Source organism: Vipera ursinii, assembly GCF_947247035.1.
Source record: "Vipera ursinii genome assembly, chromosome: 6".
NCBI classification, from domain to species: domain Eukaryota; kingdom Metazoa; phylum Chordata; class Lepidosauria; order Squamata; family Viperidae; genus Vipera; species Vipera ursinii.
In genome coordinates this window covers 89265013-89291696 of record NC_139515.1, presented here as the reverse complement: position 1 = coordinate 89291696, position 26684 = coordinate 89265013, and the positions used below count along the sequence as shown (strand labels likewise).

Below are 26684 nucleotides of genomic sequence, written 5' to 3'. Positions count from 1 at the left end.
AGCAAAGCAAAAATAATGCAACTGAAATTCAGAATCGTGAACACAATTAAAAGTTGCATAATTAAAAGCAGAGGCCCTCCTAGCTCTTGCTAGGGGTTGCTCTCTAGGGGACCCAAACGAGAGGGGGGCCTTCCCCCCCGCCGGACCCAAGAGCTGAGCCTCTGGCGGTGGCTTCTCCTGGGCGGTGGGTAGACGGGGTGGGGGGCAATCTCACCAACAATCAGCCCCTGAGACCCTTGGCCACCTACGGGACATCCAGGAGGCCGTGCAAATCCTTTTGGACTGACCCACCTGCACCAACCAACAGCCTGGCTTTGAAAGGAAACCCTTTTCTGGCTTAGCACCGTTCAGTGAACGATACACCACGAGGAGTGGAGAGGCTCGCACCAGACACGCGGCTTCAAAGAAATTAATCAAGGCTAACGGTAACCAGGTTTGGGACATTCTGCAAGTGCAGCTGCTGTAATCCAAATCACTTGTGATGTATTGTCTGGAAAGATGTTTGTAACTCAGCAGGTTAAGAATGTTCTGCAGTCCCAGCTCTTCTCCTCTCGCTCCTCCCCCTCCCCTCCCTTCTCCCCTTCCCCTCCCCTCCCCCTTCCCTTCCCCCTCCCCCTGCTTCTCCTCTTCCCCATCCTCCCCCTCTTCCCCTTCCTCCTCCTCCCCTTCCCCGCTCCTACCTCTCTTCACCCTGCTCCTGCTCCTTCTTCAGCTCCCCCTCCTTCCCCTTCCCTCTCCTCCTCCTCCCCCCTTCCCCGCTCCTCCTCCTCCTCCCCTTCCCCGCTCCTCCCCTCCTCACTCCTCCCTCTCTTCTGCCTCCTCCTTCCCCTCCCCCCTCCCCCTGCTCCTGCTCCTTCCCCTCCCCCCTCCTCCCCCTCTTCACCCTGCTCCTGCTCCTTCCCCTCCCCCCTCCTCCCCCTCTTCACCCTGCTCCTCCTCCTTCCCCTCCCCCCTCCTCCCCCTCTTCACCCTGCTCCTGCTCCTTCTCCCCCTCCCCCTCCTCACTCCTCCCTCTCTTCCGCCTCCTCCTTCCCCTCCCCCCTCCCCCTCTTCACCCTGCTCCTGCTCCCCCTCTTCCCCCTCCTCCTCCTCCTTCCCCTCCCCCCTCCTCCCCCTCTTCACCCTGCTCCTGCTCCTTCCCCTCCCCCCTCCTCCCCCTCTTCACCCTGCTCCTCCTCCTTCCCCTCCCCCCTCCTTCCCCTCTTCACCCTGCTCCTGCTCCTTCCCCTCCCCCTCCTCCCCCTCTTCACCCTGCTCCTGCTCCTTCCCCTCCCCCCTCCTCCCCCTCTTCACCCTGCTCCTGCTCCTTCCCCTCCCCCCTCCTCCCCCTCTTCACCCTGCTCCTCCTCCTTCCCCTCCCCCCTCCTTCCCCTATTCACCCTGCTCCTGCTCCTTCCCCTCCCCCCTCCTCCCCCTCTTCACCCTGCTCCTGCTCCTTCCCCTCCCCCCTCCTCACTCCTCCCTCTCTTCCGCCTCCTCCTTCCCCTCCCCCCTCCCCCTCTTCCCCCTGCTCCTGCTCCCCCTCTTCCCCCTCCTCCTCCTCCTTCCCCTCCCCCCTCCTCCCCCTGCTCCTCCTCCCTCTCCTCCTCTCCTCCTGCACCTTCTCACGGGGCTTCCTCCCTTCCCACACAGGAACCAGAGGCTGCTGTTGTCCCCGTGACTGGCTCCCCATGAACGGCCTTTGCTACAAGGTCTTCGAGGAGCAAAAGACCTGGAAAGACGCAGAGGTCAGACACGACGTGGCCCGAGTGTCCGTCTTCTACATTTCCTGAGGTTTTTGCCCCCAACTCCGGCTGGCATCTTTGCCCCTCCCCCCCTCGCCTCTGAAGGGACCTGATATTTTAACCAACGAATAAATCCACAATTTATTCCCTGGTCCGCACGTGAGGAACTGTTCAGGAGCTGCAGACTCTAGCAAGGACACCCACGGGGGCCGACAATGTCCGGATGGTGGCTAAGACCATCCAGTCAGACGTTCCCATGCCCGCAAGTCTGCTTCTCGGCTGAGCAGGGCTCTTGTTCTCTTGTTGCCCCAGATGTTCTGCAGGAAACACAAGCCGGGCTGCCACCTGGCCTCCCTCCACAGCCTGGCAGAATCAGCTGACCTGGCCGAGTACGTCTCCGACAACATCCAAAAGAAAGACCATGTCTGGATTGGACTGAACGATCCAAAGAAAGTAGGTCTTTTTCCGTTGCTCATGTTCATAAATCCACATTTGCCGTTTCTTAACAGATTCTCCCATGGGAGGTAGGGATCTCTCCGATAAAAACTTGCCTTGGACAGAACCTCTGAAAAATGTCATGTACTCCCATGCTGTCTCTCCTTCCCCTCACCAACCTTTCCTGCCCACTTGAAGAACTGACTGTTGTTTTTAAAGCGCCAAAGGAGCAGGGGAGACAGGATTGCAGTGTTTCACTGCCGCAAAGAGGAGGGGATCAATTTATTCTCCAAAGCACCAGAAGACAAGGAGCAACGGATGGAAACTCATCAAGGAGAGAAGCAACCTGGAATTGAAGAGAAACTTCCTGACAGGGTGGACAATTAACCAGTGGAACAGCTTGCCTCAATAAGCTGTGGGTGCTCCAACACTGGAAGTTTTTAAGAAGAGACTGGACAGCCACTTGTCTGAAATAGTATAGGATCTCCTGCTTGAGCAGGGGGCTGGACTAGATGACCTCCAAGGTCCCTCAAGCAGGAGAACCTGTACCATCTCAGACAAGTGACTGACCTGTAATATTCCTCCCAGCTCTATTCTGATTAATTGAGAAAGAGACGATATGTTTGTTCTGCCCTTGGAAATGTTCCACTCTGATCTGGGCCCTGCAGAACTGGATCCCCTTCCTCCATTGGTTAACGTGGCTTCCCTTACCTTCCAGCAACGCAACTGGGAGTGGTCAGACAGATCCTGCATCGACTATCTGTTCTGGCATCCAGGAGAGCCCACCAACTCAGGGAACAATGAGTACTGTGTCGTCATCTTGGTTCTGTCAGGTATGGCAAGATGGTGGGGATGCAGCTGAAGTGTGCTTCTAACAACGAGGACCCATTTGCTCCATCTTGGAACACTCACCGCTGATTATCTTTAGTGATCCCTTGGATTCTAAGCTCTCGCAGTCCAAAATCCTATGGAGTGAAGGGAACAAAAAACATCTCTGGGACAAACAGAAATGAAAACCATGATTCCTTCAAACACTCAAACTGTATATACATTAGAATAGAACAGAACAGAACAGAACAGAACAGAACAGAATAGAATAGAATGCAATGCAATAATAATAATAATAATAATAATAATAATAGTAATAATAATAATAATAATAATAATAATAATAATAATAATAATAATGAAGAAGAAGAAGAATAGAATAATAATAGAATAATAATGAATAGAATAGAATAGAAATAATAATAGAATAGAGTAGAGTACAATACAATACAATACAATAGAAATAATAATAGACCCATTACAGGACCATCATCTCATAAGCTCCATCTTAACCTACTACCCAAAGGCCATTGTTGTCACAGGACATTTAGCTTTTCATTACTTCTTTTCTATATATCATACCTCTACCTCACTGCAGTCAGAAGAATCTCAGACAGTTTTAGTGTTTAGTTAGTATCCACATGGAGGGATGTGTGTGTAAGCTTTCCTCCTGTGCTTTGCAGAGAAGTAGAGAAGGTGCAACCTTAGTGCCATCCATGCTGAGAGTCAGGACAGGCCCAGTCAGCCTTGGTGCATTTCGGCCAGGATACCACAACTGCAACTGCAGTGTGTTCACCCACTTCTTCAATACCTGGAAAGATCCTAGAAAAGATAATCGAACAACTAGAAGCAAACAAAGTCATAACTAGTAGCCAGCACAGGTTTGTTAAAAACAGATCATGCCAAACCAATCTTATTTCATTCTTCGATCAAGTGACTAAACTAGTAGACCAGCGAGATGCTTTGTGTTAAGTTGCGGAGCAATGAGACGCGTAGGCGATGGCTGCAACGGAATCTTTATTGGATGGCAGGCTGGAACAACGACAACTGGGGGACTGCAGTTACCTGGGTCCTCTTATACCTGTCCAGGTGGGCGCTAACCAATAGATTCAAACCTTGGTTTCCCACCTGGCTGGCAGCCAATCGATTTACTTGTTTTTCCCACCACGCTGCTCCTTACCGGAGCTGTCCAGCACAGCTCCTCCTGGAGTTCTTTTTTTTTTAATTGAAAAGTTTTACAATACATTTTATCTTTAACAATCCCCCCTCCCTCCACCCACCCCTACCTAACCCTCCCTATCCCTCCCCCCCATTCCCCCCTCCCCCCCCGACTTCCCAGAGCTAAGTACAAGGTATAAAAACAAAGAACAATCATAAACATCCATATGCTAACAACAATAAACTATTAAGTCTATCGCACTCTAGCTCATATGAAATGACTACAAGCAATACTAATATTACATAAAAAAAGAAAAAAAAGAAAAGAAAACTTATTCAAATGCTAAGTGAAACTTTTTAGTCCCATATTTGTTCTGGATATAATCAATCCACTTTTTCCACTCCATAATATAACGTTGTTGCGAGTGATCTTTCAAATAAGCGGAAATCTTTGCCATTTCGGCCAAACTCCTCCTGGAGCTCTTGTAACTGCAGTCAGCCCCATAAATTACACTTTGGATGTGGTGTACTTAGATTTCAGTAAGGCATTTGATAAGTAGACCACAATCTACTCCTCTGTAAGCTAGAAAACGGTGGAATAGACAACATCACTGCCAGATGGTCTGTAGCTGACTGGCAAACCGTACTCAACGAGTAGTCCTCAATGGCACCACATCCACATGGAGGGAAGTAAGCAGTGGGGTACCACAAGGCTCCGTCTTAGGCCCAATAAACTCTTCAATATCTTCATAAGTGACTTAGATGAGGGGATTGAAGGGGAAACTGCCAAATTCGCAGAGGACACCAAACTGGCGGGAGTAGCCAACACCCCAGAAGACAAGCTCGGGATCCAAATAGATCTTGACAAGCTTGAACAATGGGCCCTGTCCAACAAAATGTGTTTCAATGTGGAGAAAAGCAAAGTTTTACACCTAGGCAGGAAAAACCAAAGGTACAAGTACAGACTGGGCAAGACCTGGCTCAAAAACAGTAACTGTGAGATGGACCTTGGAGTCCTAGTGGACGATCGCTTGACCATGAGCCAGCTGTGTGCAGCAGCAGCAGCAAAAAAGCTAATACAATCCTGGGTTGCATAAACAGAGGCAAAGAATCAAGATCACACAAAGTATTAGTACCCTAGTGAGACCCCACCTGGAATATTGCAGCCACTTTGGGTCACCATATCACAAAAAAGATGTAGAGGGTTTGGAAAGAATTCAGAACACCTTGCCTCCAGAAATCGTGGGCGCTCCATCACTGGAGATTTTTAAGAAGAGGCTGGACAGTCACTTGTCCGAGATGGTATAGACTCTCTTCTTTCTGGCAGCCCCTCAGATACTGGAACTCTGCTATCATGTCTCCCCATTTCTTCTTTTCTTTAGACCAGCCCAGGGTTAGGCAACCTCGGCTCTTTTATGACTCGTGGACTTCAACTCCCAGAATTCCTGAGTCATCATAGCTGACTCAGGAGTTCTGGGAGTTGAAGTCCACGAGTAATAAAAGAGCCGAGGTTGCCTACCCTGGACTAGCCAAACCCAAGTCCTGCAGCCGTTCTTTGTATGTTTTGGTCTCCAGGCCTTGGATCATCTTAGTTGCTCTTCTCTGATTTTTTTTCCAAACTCTCAACATCTTTTTTGTGATACGGTGACCAAAATTGGCTGCAGTGTTCCAGGTGTGGTCTTACTAGGGCTTTATAAAGCGGTATGAACACTTTGCGTGACCTTGATTCTCTGCCTCTGTTTAGGACATGAGGTTCTCCACCTGTTGATATCTATCTGTCGCCCTGAAAATCAGGGAGGAGCCACTGAAACCCAGTAGTCCCCAAAATTTAAGTGAGACATTTGTTAAGTGTAATTTTAAATGGTCACTAAACGAATTGTTGTAAATTTGAAGACTATCTGTACTCTTCGGGGACTCTGAGAGAGTCACTGCAAAACCTTCTCTTTTGCTGTGCAGATTATAAGACCTGGAACGACGTACCCTGTGAGGGCCTCCGTCCGTTCATCTGCCAGTGCAAATTCTAGTGCAAAGGGCTCCTGCTGCTGCTCCAGAGTGACGTAAGCACCTAGTGAAGTCTGGAGAAGCAAAGAAGCCCCCTCCCACCATCTCCCCCCCCCCAGCCGCCATCTCTGCTCTGCCCCCTTCGCTCAATGGATGCTCTCTGTAGCCGGGATCTGGTTTTGCTGCTCCTGATGGGCCAGGAGGTCCAATAAATTCTGCCTAGCATGACTGGCCTTGTTTTCTTTTGGAGACTGTTGAGGTCCAAAACTCAAGACCCCTGAATCTTCTGCATGGCATTAAAGGGGATGGGGGAGGGTGTTTCTTTAGAAGGACCACGCCTTGATGCTGTGAAGCTTTCAGACAAACCTACTACTTGATAAGATAGAAAAATGTGGGTTAGATAGCATCACCACCAGATGGATTCGTAGCTGGCTGACCGGCCATACTCAGCATGTCGTCCTCAATGGAACCGCATCTACATGGAGGGAAGTGTGTAGTGGGGTGCCCCAGGGCTCTGTTCTGGGCCCAGTGCTCTTCAACATCTTCATCAACGATTTGGATGAGGGGATAGATGGGGAACTCATCAAATTTGCAGATGACACCAAGCTGGCAGGAATAGCCAACACTCCAGAAGACAGGCTTAAGATACAGGAGGATCTGGACAGAGTCAAACACTGGGCACTATCTAACAAAATGAAATTCAATGGTGAAAAAAGTAAGGTTCTACATTTAGGCAAGAAAAAACAAATGCACAGGTATAGTATAGGGGGTACCTTCCTCCATAGTAGTAACTGTGCGAGGGACCTCCAAGTCCAGGACAGGTGAGTGCTGCTCTCCCACCTGTGGGGACATGACAGGTGAGGCCCTTGCATCAGATCACTCCTGTGTGTCTCTCTCCATCTGAAGGGATCTCTTCCAGGGGGCTGCAGGCAACCTCCAGGTTCCAGCAGGGGATCTGCAGGAGGGTCCCTTGGGCTGGGAGGAACAGATCTATTGGGGAGCCCTGTGTGTGTGTGTGAGAGAGAGAGAGAGAGTGTGTGTGTGTGTGTGTGTGTGTGTGAGAGAGAGAGAGAGAGAGAGAGAGAGAGAGAGAGAGAGAGACCCACAGAAGGGAGGGTCCTGACCATTATACAGCACTGCTGTTGCATGACCATGAAGGGGAAATGGGGCCCAGCTGGTCAGGTCCCCAAATCACGGGACTCCCAGCTTGATCCTGGGTTGGATGTTGGGTTCCCCTTCCTAATGGGGCCTTTCCATGAGCCTGGCTCGCCCTCCTACCTCTTCTCTGTTCCTCTCTGCAGGGAAAGAAGGAAGACCATGGGGCATGTTGTCCTTGTGAGCCTCAGCTGGCTGCTCGTGGCCCTAAGTGGTGAGTTCAGCCAGGGTCTCTCATGTTGGGAGAGATCAAAGCATCTTGCATCTGACCCCTCCCTGATCTGAGCCCCCAGAACCCCCTCGCTGAGGTTACTTTTATTTCTGTTTGGCTTATTGTGCAACTCAGATCTCACCTCGTCTCTCTGCTCCAAGACCCAGGACTGTGTGCAAGGACACAAAGCAAAATTGACACCATTAAAATAGTTCAAAAGATTGGCAAGGGATCCCTCCTTTCATCATTACACATTGAGTGCCTCCCAATCCTTGCAGGGGGCAGCCCCACAACTAACCATCCCTGAATCCCCTTGAGTGGTTATGGGTCCCCCAAGAGGCCACTGCAGATCCTCTAGAACTGACCCACTCGATCCCTACACTCGGGTCTACGACCTGGCTCCTTCAGGAGCCCATTTTGTAGCTTGGCACAGTTCACTGAATGATAGACCAATCAAAGTGGACAGGTTCACACAAGACGTGAAGCTTCAAGGAAATAAACCAAGGACCAAACGGACCCCATTGTTGGACGTTCTGCAAATGCAGCTGTTGTGTTTGAAACCCAAATCAGTTTCAATTTATTGTCATCGAAGATGATTTGATGGTTAAAAATGTTCTGCAGACCCAGTTGTCTCCTCCTCCTCCTCCTCCTCCCTACAAACTCCCCTCCCTACTAGCACTGATGAGGTTACCTAATTTGGTAATGAAACATCTACCAAGTTCAGAGAGCACCAAGGACCCCACAGTCCTTCGTCGTCCTCCTCCTCCTCCTCCTCCTCCTCCTCCTCCTCCTCCTCCTCTTCTTCTTCTTCTCCTGGTCATCTTCTCATTGGGAAACACCCCATATTCTAACCTACCTAGGAACTTATGATATCTTGGGGAAACACCCAAAAGGGAACATTTTTAGCTCCTTCTGCTGCCTTCCTTTATTATCTACGGTGTGCCAGCCTTAAAGGGTGAAGTCTTTATCTTATGTGTGTCAGCTTTGCTGGGTGAATTGCTTATGTAATCAAAGAAGCTATAAAAATAAGGCTTTTCTGATGTTTGGGCCTTTTTGCCTCTTCTTAGAGAAGCCCGTCTTTGTTCGGCTGAATTAACACGTAAAGCTTGAAGGCAACTTCTGGTTTCCTTTTTTATCAAGCAGAACCCGCATATCAATTTCAGGTGGGGGGGAGGGGCAGTCCAAGGTCCCACTGAATGTCTGGATTACTGTTGTTCTTCGTCACTCGCATGGAAAACATTTCACAACTGGGTTGACCCTGAGGAACACATTCACGCATGTGACAGATCAGCACCTGGCTGTGAGGTCCTCCTGGGCCAAGGGCGCAAAGGCATATCTGCCCAAGTTGAGAAACAGGACAAGCTCGGTCAAGGAAGAACCTCCACTTCACCTCATGCTTGATAGGAAGTGAATAGGCTTCTTAAGAACTTAAGAAGACAAATATTTGAAAAGTTAACCAAACAAGCGATTCTGTGGTTACGTGACTGTGGCTGCCGTGCAGACCGTTTTGACCCTGCTGGAGATGGCGCGAAGAAGGCACAAATGCAAATGAGTAAAGGAGGAAAGGAAGAAGGAGAGTGGTGAGTTTGTGTGGTGGATTGTGGTGAAATGCACAGTCTAGAATCACAGGATGGAGGGACTCTTTCTTAGGGGGCAAAAGGAAAGTGGACCTGGGAATGTCTGGTAGGCAGAAAGAGAGCAAGTCGGATCCTCCCTAGCAGTTCACCGAGTAGATCTATAGTTATGGCAGATATTTGCTTGAGTCTGGCAAGATTCTGTCTGTAGGTGAACAACAATAAAGAAACTATTCAGAAGTAATCTCTGTTCTTTGGGCCTGACATGGGTTCAGAGCAAAGGAAGGGAAAGGGCCAAGAAATAAATGCTGGCAAGAACTTTAACAGGTCCCATTGTAAGACTAGGCCAGGGGTAGGCAACCTTGGCTCTTTTAGGACTCGTGGACTTCAACTCCCAGAATTCCTGAGCCAGCATGGCTCAGCTTGGAAGCCTCTCCCTTTCCCCTCAGCGTGGCTGGCTCAGGAATTCTGGGAGTTGAAGTCCACGAGTCATAAAGCGGCCTAGGCCTAGGCCAGGGGTAGGCAACCTTGGCTCTTTTAGGACTCGTGGACTTCAACTCCCAGAATTCCTGAGCCAGCATGGCTCAGCTTGGAAACCTCTCCCTTTCCCCTCAGCGTGGCTGGCTCAGGAATTCTGGGAGTTGAAGTCCACGAGTCATAAAAGAGCCAAGGTTGCCCACCCCTGGACTAGGCTGAAGCTGCCATATCTGAAGATCATGATAGAACATAAGCCAAGTGGACAAAAGCCAGGAAGGAACAAAGTTGTTAAGAAAACAAACAAACAAAAAATCACCTGAATCAAACAAAAGAAGTTGGGACTGAGCACATGGGCATGTGTGAAAGAGCAAATAGATACACATTGCAATCAGTAAAGTTTGCTGTTATTTTAAATTCTGTTTGTGCCCCAGTGTTGGGTTGAAAGTGGTTTGAGCACGGCAATTTTCCAGGGCTGTGAGCGTGTGAGTGAGTGACCATATAAGCCAAACCTGGGAGCACGCATGTAACACTGTCTCCTTCAGCCAGATAATGCAGCTAGTTGCACACCGTCTCAGAAAGCTGGATTAGTCAAAAGGATCTCCTACTATATCCACCAACCCACAAGGCCTCTTATAGGGAATGGCCTACTTCCCATTGCGCTTGGAGCCGGAGGGAAACAAAACCAAGAGAGACCTTGAAGAGCGCGCCAAACGAGCCACTTACCAAAACAATATGCCACCTGTGGATTGGCCGAGATTCAAACAGACAGTGGGATCCTGGGGGGAGGAGTAATGAATACTGCTTTTGGTATAGTGCTTGCACAGGCTATTTCCTCAGACCTCGCTTTGCTTTCTTGCTATCACTAACTCCCAATAAAAGTTCCTTTTGCCTTTTTCAAAAGTTCTGCTTTCTTGGGAGACCTAGTTGAAGCAGGGCCTTACACAATCCCTCCACCCTTTCTTTAAGAGCAGAAAATCCATTTTCTTAACCTGGGTTGTGATCTTAGCATATTGTGGGAACCCAGACATACAGTTGAAACCTCAGTTAAGATCTTAGCATATTGTAGGAACCCAGCAAAACCCCTGCAAACAAAACACAAGAGTGGGGCTTTATTAAACCCTTCAATTAATCTACTCCAAAGCTTTTAAAAAGCTTTTGTTGCACTAATCAACATGTAAAAACTGAAACTATTTGGTGTTTATAATGTCTACATTGCATTACATGCCTATACATGCACGGTAAATATTTCATGGTATGCAATGATTGTATTGCTTTCATGTGGTTTAAATTATTGTTGATTTTACTATTGTGTTTGAGCTGCATCTTACTGGAAATGTGCAATAAAAATGGTTCTTTGTTTGCCTATCTATTTCTGTCAGGACTGAACTTCACCTCAGTGGGGAAGAAAAACCACCTGTCATCTCTGCTGAAACTTTGGGAGAAGCCCTTGTGGTTTTCTGCACCTTTGTTAGGATATAAGCAGGCATATACATAGAATGAAGGCTATTGCTAAGCACATTGATTTGTGTTTTTTTATTGAAAAGTTTTACAATACATTTTATTTTTAACAAAACAAAACCCCTCCCAACCCCTTCCCCCTCCCCCCTCCCCGACTTCCCAGAGCTAAATACAGGGTATAAAAATACAAACAATCATAATCTACCTTATGCAAACAACAATAAACTATTAAATCTATCACACTTTAACTCTTATAAAATAACTACAAGAAATATGAATATCACATCAATACTTATTCAAATGCTAAATGAAACTTTTTAGTCCCATATTTATTCTGGATGTAATCAATCCATTTTTTCCACTCCACAATATATCTCTGTTGCGAATGGTCTTTCAAGTACGCTGAGATCTTTGCCATTTCCGCCAGGTTGGAAACTTTTAAAGTCCATTCTTCTATAGTCGGCAGTTCTTCCTTCTTCCAATATTGCCCTACTAAAAGTCTTGCTGCCGTAATTAAGTTCAACATCAACTTAGTGTCCACAACAGTAGTATCAGTAATAATGCCCAGTAAAAACAATTGCGGACAAAATTTTATCCTTTTCTTAAATATCTTTTGCATATTCCACCAGATTTTAATCCAAAAAGCTTTAACCTTTTTACAGGTCCACCATATATGAAAATACGTTGCATCTTCACCACCACACCTCCAACATTTAGGCTGGCAGTTCGGATACATACTTGCTAATTTTTTAGGATCTAAATGCCACCTGTAAAACATTTTATAAAAGTTCTCTCTTAAATTTTGAGCTTGCGTAAATTTTACATTTCTCACCCAAATCTTCTCCCAAGTATCCATTGTAATGACTTCTTGAAAATTCTGAGCCCATCAGTTCTACAACTGAATCTTCAGGCTGAGTCATCGTAACAACCAGATCATCTGCGAACGCCCTCAGTCTGTAATCCTGATCTCTTATTTGAATTCCCCTGATTTTTTCTGAATCCCGTATTTTGATCAATAATATCTCCAATGTAAATAGTAAAGGTGACAATGGGCACCCCTGCCTTGTGCCCTTTTCAATGTTACATACTTCCGTCAAGCTATTATTAACTATTAGCTTTGCGATGCTCTCTTGATCAGTTGTTAACACTGAGCTTGCCAACCAGCAGCTAAACTGCTGCTCTGGGAGATTTGGGGATCCCTGTTAGGAGATCCAAGATCCTCAAGAAGCAAGATCTTGGTTGTCTCTATTCACGCCAAGGAATTCATTTGGGCCCCAGAATAACCATGTCGGGAAGGTTGTCCTAGCAAATATTGTCCTCTGCAACTGAGTCCAAAATTCATGGATGCATTTATGAAAATTTCATTGAAATACGTGGAACATCTCCCTGGGGATAAGATCTGTCCAACAGTAGAAGACTCTCCCTCTGGACATGGTGGGTTCTCCATCATGGAAGTTTCCCAGAAGAGGCTTCAGGGATAGTTGAACTGATTTGCCTCCACCCTATAGAGGGGGGACCACCTGAGCCCCACCATAAAGCTATGAAGGGTGAACCTGTGATCCAGGACAAGTGACCAGGGATCCAATCCAATGTCCCACTGAACAGCCATGGTAAAAAAGGCTGGGTTACAGTTGTTCTTCTTTCTTCACCTTTTCAACATTTCACACCTGGGTTGATCCCAATGGACACATCCATACCTGTGGCAGATCGGGGTCTGTCTGACAGGTCTCCCCTGGGCCAAGGACTCAAGGGTCCCGGCATGTATGCACAAGCTGAGAAACAGGACATGCTCAGCCAAGGCTCCTTCTGCATAAAAACGTACCGGGCTGGTTTGTGGTTCAGCACTTCTACAAAACCCAGCCATTAATTTAGCAGATTGTGTTTGTGTGTGTGGGGGGGGAAGCCCTCCCACCCTTTACTGGAGCGCTTCAATCCCATTTCTCTAACCTGGGTTAGCACATGGTAGCCCATCTCCTGCAACCGAAACACGAGCGTGGGTATTTATTGAGCTGCACAATTTAAGTTGTTTCAAAGTTTTTGAAATGCGTTGCCCTGATCAATGAGTAAAGACTGAGATGGTTTGATGTTTATGATGTTTTACTGACATGTAAGTCTCTTTTGGTGTGCAGTGGTTGTATTGCTTTCATGCTTTTCAACTACCTATTGTTGGTTTTTACTTGCTAATTGTGCTTTCATTTTAGCGGAGGTCTGTTATAAAAGTTTTTCTTGTTTACATGTCCATCTCTTCCGGGATTGAACGTCCGTCCCTTCTGCTCGGAATAATGCCCAGTGGGCATCTGTGGACAAACTTTACTCCTTGTAGGGAACCCCTTGTAGAGTTCTGTTCCTTCTTCCTTATTTTATTTCTTCAGCCAGGGGAAATTTCTGTGTTTAAACAGTGCCAATTATTGCCATTTATCTGTTGTGAGTCAGTAAGCTTCCAATTCTCAGAATCTGCAATAAATTAAACAGAGTACTAAGGAAGCTCACACTGTTTGCATCACAACCTAAACTATACACATAAAAGTCAAGTTTACTTTACACAAAAGGAATACGGAGTGTGGATGCACCCACTGCCAGAGCCACTTTCGGATTTGCACAAAAAAATGAGGTGCTTTTTTGTCATTTGTTTAGTGGTCATCTTCTCCAAACCAATTTTTTTTAAATCCCATTTATATCCCGCCCTTCTCCGAAGACTCAGGGCGGCTTACAATCTAAGGAGCACAAATCAATGTGCTTAGCAATAGCAATAGCAATTGCTGGTACATTGGTCCTAACACAATGTACTCACCAGCCCCCAGGCTGTAAAATACGGGGCTGGATAGATGCCCTTTGAGTGCCCCTGGAACAGCTTTCCTTATGACTGATGGGGCTGCCATCTGAGTGTTTTGGAGACCAGATGGAGACAACTTTTGTTCTGCTACAGAACAATGGTGGAGGCTGCCAATCCTGGGCCCTTTCTCTGGGCCAGCAGTGGCGTTCCCCAGGCTTATGGTTCTGGTGGTCTTCAATCTGCCTTCTCTGGACCCAAGGTTTGAGGTAGAGAGACTCTGTCTTGCTTATTCTAGCCATGCCATGCAGGGGAACTCACTGGAGAAAGCAATTGTGTTGGGAAGAGTTAGCGGTCAAAGGAAGCCGGGCCACCAAAGAACACGGTGGCTGGACGCCATCACACTGATACCAGCCAGAGCATAGAAAGACTCAAAGGAGCAGTGCAAGATTGGATGACATGGAGACTTGGCCCAGAGAGTCACCCAGAGGTGGACATGACTGAATGGATAACATCATGAGCATGATCACCATCATGACAGACATGGACCTGCCCCAACGTACTCATCACCCTACTCATGATTCTGGTGGACTTCAATCTGCCTTCTCTGGACCCAAGTTTTGAGGTAGTAGAGGACTTCATGGCCTCCATCATAGTCATGGACCTGCCCTAACTTATTCATCACCCTACTCACACAGGCCATCGCAGATCTGGTGTTTGCCACCAGGCAGTGGCATCGTGATCTGGATTTGGGGGGCATTAGCATCAGTTCCCTGCCATGGACCAGCCACTCTCTGTTGACCCTGGGGTTCTTCACACCTGTCCCCCAAACTGGCCCAGCCCAGAACGTGATGGACCCCAGGGGCACAGCGGTTAGAATACAGTATTGCAGGCTAACTCTGCCCGCTGCCAGCAGTTCGATCCTGACCAGCTCAAAGTTTATTCAGCCTTCCTACCTTCCAAGGTCCATCAAATTAAGACCCAGATTGTGAGGGGCAAATAGGCTAACTCTGCAAACCACTTAGAGAGGGCTGTAAAGCACTGTGAAGCGGTACGGAAGTCTAAGTGCTATTGCTGACTTAGGGGGTCTAGAAATTGTGCCTGTTTGGTGGCAGCCCCTGCCCTATGGAACATCCTTCCCCTTGGGGTCCTATGGGCCTCTGCCCTCCTCACCCACGGAGAAGCCCCCAAGACCTGTTCCCCCCCCCAGGAGCTGGGATAGGATGAGGTGGGTGAGTGGATTTGGTGCCTGGTGGTTAATGTTGATTGTGTTAAAAGATGTATGTTTGAGGTTGTTTAGTTTTTGACTGAGAATTCAGTACAAGCTGGGAAGCTACATAAAAATTTTAAATAAATCTATAAACCCAATATCACTGCCCAGAAGTCAGGTTTGGTATTTTTATGCCTTGCTAAACCTTTAGTGCAAACAAGCTATTTCCTGGTTCTTAAAGGGGAAAAAAATCCCTTCTGAAGCTAAGCAATTTCCCTGGCTCTTTGTCTTCCTAATAAAGTCCACCCCCTGTTTTGCCCATAAATGCCTCCGTTCCCCTCGCAGGAGGAAAGCCTGGAGTTGCCACTGAGCAGACTTGCTATCCCAGGAGGCAAAAGGACAGGTGAGTGCGGCTCTCCCACCTGTGGGCACCTGACAGGTGAGGCCCCTGCGCCAGATCGCTCCTGTCTCTCTCTCTCCATCCAGGGGGCTGCAGGTGACATCCAGATTCCAGCAGGGGATCTGCGGGAGGCAGGGAGCAAGAGATCTACCAGGGGGATCTCTGGGGAAGAGGAGAGCCTTTTGGGGGGGGCTTCTGTCCTGTAAGTAGCAATGGAGGATCCCCTGTGACCCCCCCCCCCCCAAGGATGCTGCCTGAAGAAGGAGGGAGAAACGGGGTCCAGCTGGGCAGGGGAAAAAGTGCAAAGCAAAGTGTGGGACTCCCAGCTTGGCCTCCGGTTGGACTTCACCCCATTTCACCCCCTTGCCTCTCTCCCCCCCCAGTTCTCTCTGCAGGGAAGGAAGGAAGACCATGGGGCGATTCATCTCCATCAGCTTCGGTTTGCTGGCCGTGTTCCTCGCCCTGAGTGGTGAGTTCGAGCAGGGTCTCTCGTGTCTGGAGAGGCCAAAGCTCTCGCATCTCCAACCCCTTCCTGATTTGACCCACCCCAAATCCTTTCCCCAAAGTTTCCTTTATTCCTGTTTGGCTCATTCTGCCCTTAGGATCCCACCTTCTCTCTCCGCCCCAAGACTCAGGACTGTGAGCAACGATACAAAACCAAAGCGAAATTAACACCAGTGAAATGCAGATTTGTGAACTTAATCACTAGTTAAAGGTTTAATGAAAGATATGTCCTTTTATCATTAAGAAGTCAGTTCAATAGTGAGATAGGTGGCTTACAAATTTATTAAATAAATTAGTATTTTTTTAAAAAAAAATGTTAAAAGTAGAGTGCTGCTCCCTACCTCCACCACTGCTTTCCATGGGACCCACACAAGACCTTTGATCTTTTCCCATGGATCTAAGAGCTTGCAGTAGCCTCTGGCAGGGACATGTTCAGAAGGGCCCCTCCTAAGCAGTGGGGGGCAGGAAGACAGACCCCCAAATAGTCAGCTATTAAACTGTTTAGTGTTCAGCAGTTTGGGGGCACCCAGGAGATGCCTTAGTACAGACCCACCTGATCAATTGCAATTTTGGGAGGCTTTCAAGGGCAGCCCCACATCAAGGACATTGCAGTAGTCTGGATAGGTTGCAAGCAAAGGGGGGATAATTCTTGCTAAGTCCGAATGGCTCAAGAAGCTTCACAGATGACACCAAAGTTCCAAATGGACAACAGTTAAACAGGCTTAACCTGGTTCTTCAAGGACTCCATTTCCTGGCTTGAATGACAAACAGGCCAAATGGATTGATTCACACAAGACATGCAACTTCCAGAAAACTAGCCAAGTCAAACCCTAACCAAGCTTTGGACGTTCTGCAAATGCATCTTTATTGTCATCAAAGATGTTTGCAACTCAGCAGGTTAAGAATGTTCTGCAGACCCTCCTCCTCCTCCTCCTCCTCCTCCCTCCCTCCCTCCCTCCCTCCCTCCCTCCCTTCCTTCCTTCCTTCCTTCCTTCCTTCCTTCCTTCCTTCCTTCCTTCCTTCCTTCCTTCCTTCCTTCCTCTCTTTTTACATTTTCTTCTTCTTCTTCTTCTTCTTCTTCTTCTTCTTCTTCTTCTTCTTCTTCTTCTTCTTCTTCTTCTTCTTCTTCTTCTTCTTCCTCTTTCTCCTCCTCCTCCTCCTCTTCCTCCTCCTCCTCCTCCTCCTCCTCCTCCTCCTCCTCCTCCTCCTCCTCTTCTTCTTCTTCTCCTGGCCATCTTCTCACTGGGTTTCCTCTCTTCTCACACAGGAGTGAAAGGCTGTTGTTGTCCCACCGATTGGCTCTCCAGGGAAGAGTTTTGCTACAAGGTCTTCGATGACCAAAAGAACTGGAACGATGCAGAGGTGAGAAGTCTTGGTGTGCCTGTGGGTCTCCTAGCTCAGGCAGGGGAGAAGTCTAGGGAGAGCCTTGCACAGCCCCCCGAGTCCCCTCTGGCTGGCCTGCAATGGAGAACCACCCGGCTGTGTGGAGGGAAAGGTAGCAAAGACAGCCTGAAATGCAACTATTCCCTGGACTATATACCGGTGTGGGCTTTCATGGCCCGTATCTGTTGGGCAGCGTTGAGCTTCAGGGTTGAGGGACCATCTTGTAGACCACAGATTTCCTGATGTTTCACGGGCAACTCTGGTGGCATCCACAGACCTCCTTGCCTCTGAAGTGATAGGAATCGGAGCGTATATCTCAGGAGTCTAGATCAGGAACTGTTCAAGAGCTGCAGAATCTAGCAAGGGCCTCTGATGGGAGTCAACACAGTCAAGAAAGTGGCTAGGACCATACGATCATATTCCCTGCTCTTTTTTCATTTTCACACATTGACACACCCAAGCGTATTTGCTTGTCTCCTTAACAAGGGCCTTTCCCCCTTCTCTCTCTCTCTCTCTCTCTCTCTCTCTCTCTCTCTCTCTCTCTCTCTCAGATGTTCTGCAGGAAACACAAGCCAGGCTGCCACCTCGCCTCCCTCCACAGCAGTGACGACTCAGCTGATGTGGCTGAGTACATTTCCGACTATCTCAAGAGTGGCAGCAATGTCTGGATTGGACTGAATGATCCAAAGAAAGTAAGTTCCTTCCTGTTGCTGATGTTCATCAATCCATTTGTACTTTTTCTAAGGAGGTTTGTTTTTTTTGAAGGATCCGCCAACAGGAATCAGAATAGAATAGAGCTGGAAGGGATCTTGGAGGTCTTCTAGTCCAACCCCTTCCTGTCCAGTCTCTTCTTAAAAGCCTCAGGGGTGAAGCACCCACAAGCTCTGATGGCAATTCTGCTCCATTGATTAGTTATCTTCATGGTTAAGAAATTTCTCCTTAATTCCAGGTTGCTCCTCTCCTTGATTAGTTTCCTTCCATTCTTTCTTGTCCTGCCTTCAGGGGCTTTGAAAAAAACAGCATGACTGCCTCTTCTTTGGGGCAGCCCCTCAAATACTGGAATGCTTTCATGTCTCCCCTGGTCCTTCTTTTCTCTAAACTGGCCATTCCCAAATCCTGCAAACGTTCTTCATATATTTTAGTCTCCAGGCCTTTAATCATCTTAGTTCCTCTTCTCTGCACTTTTCCCAAAGTCTCAACCTCTTTTTGGATGCAGGATTCCAGGTGTGGCCTTGCTAAGTATTTGTGAAGTACTAATACTTCACATGATTTTGATTCTATGCCTCTGTTTATACAACCTAGTCCTAGGATCTTCATTTCAGTTTTCAAGTGTCATCTTTAGCCCTGGAGTTTTGCTGTTGGTTTCCCACACAAGGACTCATTAAAAACTTCTGGGAAGTTTTTTCTCTGGATCTCTTCATCATCACCTATTCAAGAGTTCACCAAGTTCAATCTTACTTAGCTCCTCTGGATCAACTGAGATTGCATAGATAGATAGATAGATAGATAGATAGATAGATAGATAGATAGATAGATAGATGGATGGATGGATGGATGGATGGATGGATGGATGGAATGGATAGAATGGATGGATGAAAGATGATGGATGGATGAACAGATGATGGATAGATGCAGTGCTTTGTTTGTAAAAGAAAAAGGTACCAGAACTCACACATGTCATACAACCCACCTTGCCTACCCTACAAGGTTCCATCCAAAAAAGGTGCCGGAACTCCGTTCTGAGCGTTCCATGACAAAAAAAGCCCTGGATAGATGGATGAACAGATGATGGATAGATGGATGGATGGACTGATGGATGGATGGGTGGGTGGGTGAGTGAGTGGATGGATGGATGGATGGAAGATGGAAGATGGAAGATGGATGGATGGGTGGATGGATGGATGGATGGATGGGTGGATGGGTGGATAGATGGATGATGGATGGATGGATAGGTAAAGAAGGAGAGAGAGAATTGGCCCAATCCATGCCCATGTTTTCTCTCTCTACCTGGGTCCTGCAGTCCCTTCCTCAGTTGGTTAATGTGGCTTCCCTGTCATTATAGCAACGTATCTGGCAGTGGACCGACAGATCCAGAACCAGCTACCTCACCTGGAATCCAGGAGAGCCCAACAACAGTGGGAACAATGAATACTGCGTTGAACTTTGGAACCGATCAGGTAAGCCAAGGGGGAGGAGAGGGAGCTGAGGATGTGCTTCCAACAATGAGGATCCATTTGATCCATCTTGGAACATTTACTCTTTGGCAACCACATACAAGAGGGAAATTAACACCTGTCTAGGTTAATTAAAAATGAATCACAACCCTGAAACTTGATAAACAAAGGATTAATAGAATAAATAGAATATTCTTTATTCTATCTTTAATAGAACAAAGAATAAACATTTTCCTGAAAACTGGTCTGACTGTTCTGTACCAGCCTTCTACCGGCCCTGCAGAAAAGGCAGGGACAACCCCTTTTACAAGAAGGCAAGAGGCTGGAATTAAGCCTGCCAAATTTATTGATACAAAAACAAACAGAACAAGACACGAACCAAGAAACAGGAGCTTTTCAAGCGGTTGCCTTCAGCAAACCAGCCCTCCCACGCATTCCCCTTTTATACAGTTCAGGGCGTGGCTTCTCTCTGCCTCCTTCCGAGGTGCCCCATTGCCTTCCTCTGTTTACTCCTGATTGACTGCCTCCTGCGTCGGGCGTCCTTGAACAGGGCCAGCTGTGGGTCATCTTCATCCACGCTGTCAGGCTCACACAGCTGGGTCTCCGTCGTGACCAGGTGGGAGGGGCCTGGCTGAGGTCTCTGCAAAGCCTCAAGGCCATCATCAGCAAGCTCTTCAACACCCCCCTCCTCCTCTGAGTCATCCGACCCAACTGCTGAACCCACAGGCTGACCCTGAATCACAACACTGACCTCTGGAGAAGGCATGGGGGACGTAAGGAAGAAATAATTCCTCTTGACCTCAGAGGCCCTCCAGCATCAAACAGGAAGAGACCCCTGCCACTCCAAGTCTCACCCAGACCTTGTTAATCTGATGCAAAGCCAACAACATCACAAGCCACATAATATATTTATTAAGCCTTGATGTCAGGGGCACCGCACCAAGGCAGACGTCTGCATCACAATCCCTTTCCTTGGTTTATTGATCGCTAGCAGTTTACAGTGGATGCCAATGGATTTGATCCAACTTTTCACCCAGCAGATATTTTTGAAACTAAGGCAACACATTGTGGCAACTTTCACACACACACAAAAAGTCCACAGAAACCGTTTCTGGAATGTTTGCCACAGACAGACATATTCAAGGCCAACCCCATCCCTTTTTTTGCAAATGGAAACAGCCAATTCCTACGAGTCTTCCAGAACAAGACCCTTCTCTCCCAACGTCTCTTCTTCTTTCCAGGCCAGGAGACTTCTTCTCAACCAGCATTTCTTCTTCTTTGGGAAGAAGAGCCTCAAGAGGCCTCAGCTGGTCCAAAGGCAATCCCTGCTGTACCCAATTGCCAGTTTCCGTTGCCTTAAAATACGGGGGAGGGGGGAGCACAAGAAGGCACTCACGATGCACTTGCTGTGAGGATCTCTTGGGTGTTCCCTGTAAACGATTTGAAAGATTGTGGGTAGAACAGCCAAGCTTGGTATTTCGTGAGAATGTAGTTACCAGAGGTGCAGCTGGCATGGCTGAGAGTGTCCGGGGATAATCCTCAGTCATCCAGGTCCATGGTTGTCCCAAAGGTGCTTTTTCAAGAGGCAACTGGACTTCCTCGTTTTTCTTTGAAGACATTTCGCTTCTCATCCAAGAAGCTTCTAGGGCTGGAGCTTCTTGGGTGAGAAGCAAAACTTCTTCAAAGAAAAACGAGGAAGTCCAGTTGCCTCTTGAAAAAGCACCTTTGAGATACGGCTGAGAGTGTTGTGTGAACATAATTGAAGAGTGAAGGTCCAGTTGGGGGGTGAAGAGCAGGAAACCCAACAAGGCTAGGTCCGGACCTAACGTGAACCTTCGGATTCCATGTTTCTGCCTGTTTTAAAGCTCTTAATCTTGCATTTCATTCAAGGGAACCCTCTTTGTTTGCAATAGTGGCGAATATCTGTAGCTCAGGTGTAGGATGTGGGTTGGTTTCCAAAGGTTTCATTAACAGGCTAGGGAACATTGTCAGTGGAGTTCAACTGAAGATGTTACCTAGCCTAGTAACAAAATGTTTGGAAACCAACCCACAAGCTCAGAGTGTAAAGTCGCGTGCTTCACATAGAGACGGACACAGAGCTGGGGTAAAGATGAGTTTATTCTGAACAGAACGAACTGGGGAAACAGGGAAGCCTGGCGTCTATTTGTACCTGCCCAGGTGGATGGCATCCAATCAGTTCAAACCTGGCCTTCCTGCCAGTGCAGGTGACAATGGGTGTAGATCCTGGCTTCCCACCAGGCTGACCATGCCTGGGGCTGTCAACAGCTTAACTCATTAGGCTTATCCTGAGTGAGCAGTTAACGCCCCGGAGCTGTCCAGCCCCTCTGCTGATCTGCACCATCAGCCTCCTGCTGTGCTGTCCTTTGTGTATGCTGGGAGGCATACACAGAGAACCTTCACCCTTAACACTCTACGAACGGGGCATTTTGTTCAGCTAAGTTAAATATTCCAGATGTGATGCTGATCTTGCACTCTGCAGAAATATCTAAATATCACTGTCCTAATTTGTAGGGGAGGTTAACAGCCTTAGTTGGATCCATGCTACCAGCAGAGTCCCGGGCTGGGAGTTAGGACAGTCCCAGTCAGCCTCAAGACAATTTGGCCAGGGAACCACAAGTGAAAGCATAGCATCCCCATGCTGTTCTGTGCAAGCTAGCATGTCTGACTGAGGGGCCTCTGTGCAAGCCAGAATACTGGTTCTCACAGCCATTGTCTAGGCATGTCCTTAGCACACAATAAAAAAGGGTCAAGATAACAGTTATGACCAGGGGTAGGCAACCTTGGCTCTTTTAGGACTGGTGGACTTGAAGTTGAAGTCCACCAGTCCTAAAAGGGGCCATCCAGCCATTCTGGCTCAGGAATTCTGGGAGTTGAAGTCCACCAGGCCTAAAAGGGGCCATCCAGCCATGCTGGCTCAGGAATTCTGGGAGTTGAAGTCCAAGAGGCGTAACAGAGCCAAGGTTGCCTACCCCTGGTCATGACAGTGAAATCATGACCTGCAGAAGAGATGGAACAAAATCTCAGCTCCTTTGCTGCCCTCTTGCTGCTGAGCAGAGCTTTGCATGCAAAGCCCGGTTGCTGTATCCTGATTGTTTGGCTAGCTAAGTTATTTAAGTTACAACCATCTGCTGAAGCCCCAGCCCCTTTTAGCAAATGAGCTTCTTCACCTGTGGTGCCTTCACGCCCTCCTGCAAAGGACGGAGGAGACATTAAAATGCTTCCGCAGAACTCTGAGGGAGTCCCTGCCTTCCCCCCCCACCTCTTTTTCTGCCCAGGTTATATGAAATGGAACGATGAGAATTGTGCGTCCTTGCGGTCGTTCCTCTGCAAGTGCAGATTCTAGCGGAAGTTGCTCCTCCTCCAGAGGGACAGAAGCACCTGCTGAAGTATGGAGAAGAAATGAAGCCGACCCACCTGCCGAAATCTCGGCTCTGCAGCCCTTCCCTTATAATGGTTGATTTCTGTAGCTCGGATCTGATTCTGCTCCTTGTGATGGGCCAGAAGAAGGAAAAAATAAATTCAGCCTTGGCATGACCAGCCCCGTTTTTCTTTACAGAGCTTTGATGTTTTGTGGGTTCCGTGAGCCTAAGGGCAAGAAGGGGCTTCTGGGACCAGTAATGAATGATGAGGAACTGGGTGGGCCCATCATGGAAGGTGGGAAATGCAAAGAAAAATAATACTAATAATACTACTACTACTACTACTACTAATAATAATAATAACAACAACAACAACAAATGCAACAACAACAACAACAAAGTTGGAAGGGACCTTGGAGGTCATCTAGTCCAACCCCCTGCTCAGGCAGGAAACCCTATACCATTTCAGACAAATGGCTGTCCAGTCTCTTCTTAAAAACCTCCAGTGTTGGAGCCATTCACAGCTTCTGGAGGCAGGTCATTCCACTGGTTAGTTGTTCTAACTGTCAGGAAGTTTCTCCTTGGTTCCAGGTTGCTTCTCTCCTTGGTTAGTTTCCATCCATCACTTCTTGTCCTGCCTTCGGGTGCTTTGGAGAATAGCTTGGCTCCCTCTTCTCTGTGGCAGCCCGTAAGATATTGGAAGACTGCTATCATGTCCCCCTTCATCCTTCTCTTCATTAAACTAGACAATTCCTGCAACCATTCTTCATGTATTTTAGCCTCCAGTCCCCCGATCATCTTTGTTGCTCTTCTCTGTACTCTTTCCAGAGTCTCAACATCTTTTTTACATCATGGTGACCAAAACTGTATGCAGTATTCCAAGTGTGGCCTTACCAAGGCCTTGTAAAGTGGTATTAACTCTTCACGTGATCTTGATTCTATCTTCCCAAGGACCTTAAAAGGTCTCAAGCATCGAGCCTCTTGGAGAGTGTAAGAAACCAGGTTTCTTAGACAGGCAAAGCAAGAGGATCGGGAAGTACATAGGGCTGCAAAGAGAATCACCCAACTGAATCAGAGTAAATATCAGAATATAGCCCACTATGATAATCACATAAATGACTATCTATGTCAAGAACCATCTTGAATGGTGCAGAAACCAAGAGAAGAAAAACCATTTGCTGTATTTGATTGCTGGGTGTCCTTGGAAACTCAAAACTCACAGCAACGTCTCATTTGCCGCTGCAGCATCTGGCTTGCTTCCTCAGCCTGGTCACTTTTGGCAGAGTTGTGGGGGGGTGAACTGGACCTTCAAAAGACGGAACCGTGCCTTCTAGAACCCGAAAGTTAATTAACTGCTCCACCTCAGACAAAAATCTTGAAGCCATTCCTCTATAGTGAAAGTCGTGGTCCAAAAAGAATTGAGCTGCCTCTTTTGCAGTGGGCAGCTTAAAGTATTTTAAAAACATGATATAAATAGAATACCACAAAACTATAAAAATCCATAGTCCAAAATATGGCAGCTAAAAGATGGGGAGGGAATGAATGGGATGTGAAGGGGGGAGGTGGGATCTGCTATTGTCCATCAACCCTCCCCATTGTGAACAGCCTCCATTGGAGCCCCAAGCCAGGTCTTTTTGGGCCCTTATGGAAGGTCAGGAGAATGGAGTGGAATAGAATAATAAAATATAGAATAGAATAGAATAGAATAGAATAGAATAGAATAGAATAGAATAGAATAGAATAGAATAGAATAGAACAGAACAGAATAGAATAGAGTAGAGTAGAATAGAATAAAATATAGAATAGAATAGAATAGAATAGAATAGAATAGAATAGAATAGAATAGAATAGAATAGAATAATAAAATATAGAATAGAATAATAGAATAGAATAGAATAGAATAGAATAGAATAGAATAGAATAGAATAGAATAGAATAGAATAGAATAGAATAGAATAAATATCGGAGACATAGAACCCTCATTTCATCCCTGAGCTACAAATATTCTCCTTTGCCGGGATCAACCAAAGTTATTCACTGGTGAGGAATGAGGGTTCCAAGATGGATCAAATGGATCAGCAAAGGTGCCTCCTCCTCCTCCTCCTCCTCCCCCTCCTCCTCCCCCTCCTCCTCCCCCTCCTCCCCCTCCTCTGAGTTTCTGAGAGGAAGGAGCGGAAAAAAGAGTTTGCAGAATCTTGGAGGGGGCCAAACGCAGCTCAGCCTTCCAGATTTGGGGAGACCTCCCAGCCAGCTACTGCCCGGCTCTTCAGAGCATCCGAGACCTCCAGGCACACTCGGGCCTCACCTCTGCGGGATAACAGCCTCACAGAGAGGGAAGGGCCCTTGGAGGTCTTCTAGTCCACCCCCCTACCTCATTCCGGACAAAGGGCTGTCCAGGAAGGGGGAGGCTGCCTAACTGGACTAGACCCTTCCCTGATCCCCCCCAATGCCTCTCACTTCTCCAGCCTGAAATGGTTTTGACAGGTCTCTGATCCCTCCGTTGGCGTCTGCAAAAACCTGCTTTCTCCTCCCCCGAAAGGAAGCCGAGAGCCAGCTGGCATGTTCCTTGGCCACTAAGCCCTTTCAATTGGCTTCTTGGGGGGAGGACGGGGGAGCCTTGAAAGGGGTTTGGCAAGACTCACAAAGGAGCAATTCTTGCCTCGGCACCAGGAAGAGCTGCTGTTGTTCCCAAAACAAGGATGAGCAAAGTTGGATTCCTTACAAGCCGGATTTGGGTTTGGCCTCGTCCCGGCTCAGCTGAGGATCAGCAGGAAGAGCGCAGGTGATGCTCAGCCCTCAGCCAAGTCATTCGGCCATCTTGCTCCCCCTCAGAGGAAAGGGGGGTCAGGGGGGCACCCCAAGACCTGGAGGTCCAGGTGGGGGGGCAGGAGGTCACGGAGAAGCGACAACCCCTGTTATCTTTGGATGAGGCCAAACCCGAAATCTGGCTTGTAAGGAATCCAAGTTTGCTCATCCTTGTTTTGGGAACAACAGCAGCTCTTCCTGGTGCCGAGGCAAGAATTGCTCCTTTGTGAGTCTTGCCAAACCCCTTTCAAGGCTCCCTCCCCCCCACCTCCTGGCCCCGGGCAGAAGCCGGGGGTCCCTTCAGTTCAGGGCTGCTGCCTGGACTGGGACAAGGCCGAGACTGGGGGATTCTGGGAGGTGAAGTCCAGGCCGCCTAAAGAGGCCAAGGCTGAGGAAGCACCTGTGGACTGCTGAGCCTGGTTCCCAGAGGCCCAGCTTGCTCCCTCCCCCCCCCAAACACCCAGAGGGTCAACCCCGTGGCTGGGTTTCCCTAGAGCAGCCACCTCCCCCCCCAAATTGCCAAAACAAAACTCAAATCTCTTTTCCAGGAGGCAACGGGACTTTCTTGTTTTTCTTTGACGAAGTTTTGCTTCAGCTCTGGCAGGATGGTGGGGAATGAAAGGACTTATATTCTTCCATGGTATGTAAATGTCTATATACCACAGACATTTAGCCAAGCGAAAGGAGGGCCAAGGAACATGGGAGCTGTAGTGCAGGGCAACTGGTGGTGAACGGCTGATTTTGCACAGTTGCAAAGCGGAGATGGGGAAGGAGGGGGCAGGATGTGGGTGGCAAAGGCTCCCCTCTCTCAGAAGCAACGGCCTGATTCGCAGATGGGCTGCTCCTTCTCTATCACCCCGGGACTTGGAAGCTGGGGGCCATCAGCAGAGCCTCGGGCCTTCTTTGCAGGAGCAAGCTATGCTGGTTCTTCCGTGGCTTAGTGTGTCATGCAGAGGAAGCCAGGATGTGGGGGGGGGGGTTTCAGCTTGGACCAAATCCAGAAAGGAGTGGGGCTCATTCTGCCCCCGAGTAAAGGG

At 48.0% G+C, this 26684-nt stretch overlaps 2 protein-coding genes across 2 annotated transcripts in view; one reads left to right on the top strand and one right to left on the bottom strand.

Annotated features, from left to right (window-relative positions):
- SHANK3 (SH3 and multiple ankyrin repeat domains 3) overlaps positions 1 to 26684 on the bottom strand; it is a gene marked incomplete at both ends in the record, with an annotated part of 484200 nt that overhangs the window by 454627 nt on the left and 2889 nt on the right. Inside the window, one exon of the mRNA XM_083365407.1 lies at positions 16957 to 17060. Within this exon, the coding sequence (XP_083221533.1) occupies positions 16957 to 17060 (104 nt within the window). The remainder of the gene's footprint in view (positions 1 to 16956; positions 17061 to 26684) is intronic.
- Positions 1671 to 16044, top strand: LOC310642715 (C-type Lectin CRL-like; the record flags this gene model as incomplete). Its single annotated transcript, XM_083366602.1, has 6 exons — positions 1671 to 1727; positions 2037 to 2177; positions 2878 to 2992; positions 15347 to 15404; positions 15785 to 15870; positions 16004 to 16044. The coding sequence occupies 6 exons, from the start codon at positions 1671 to 1673 to the stop codon at positions 16042 to 16044; spliced, it is 498 nt and encodes a 165-aa protein (XP_083222728.1).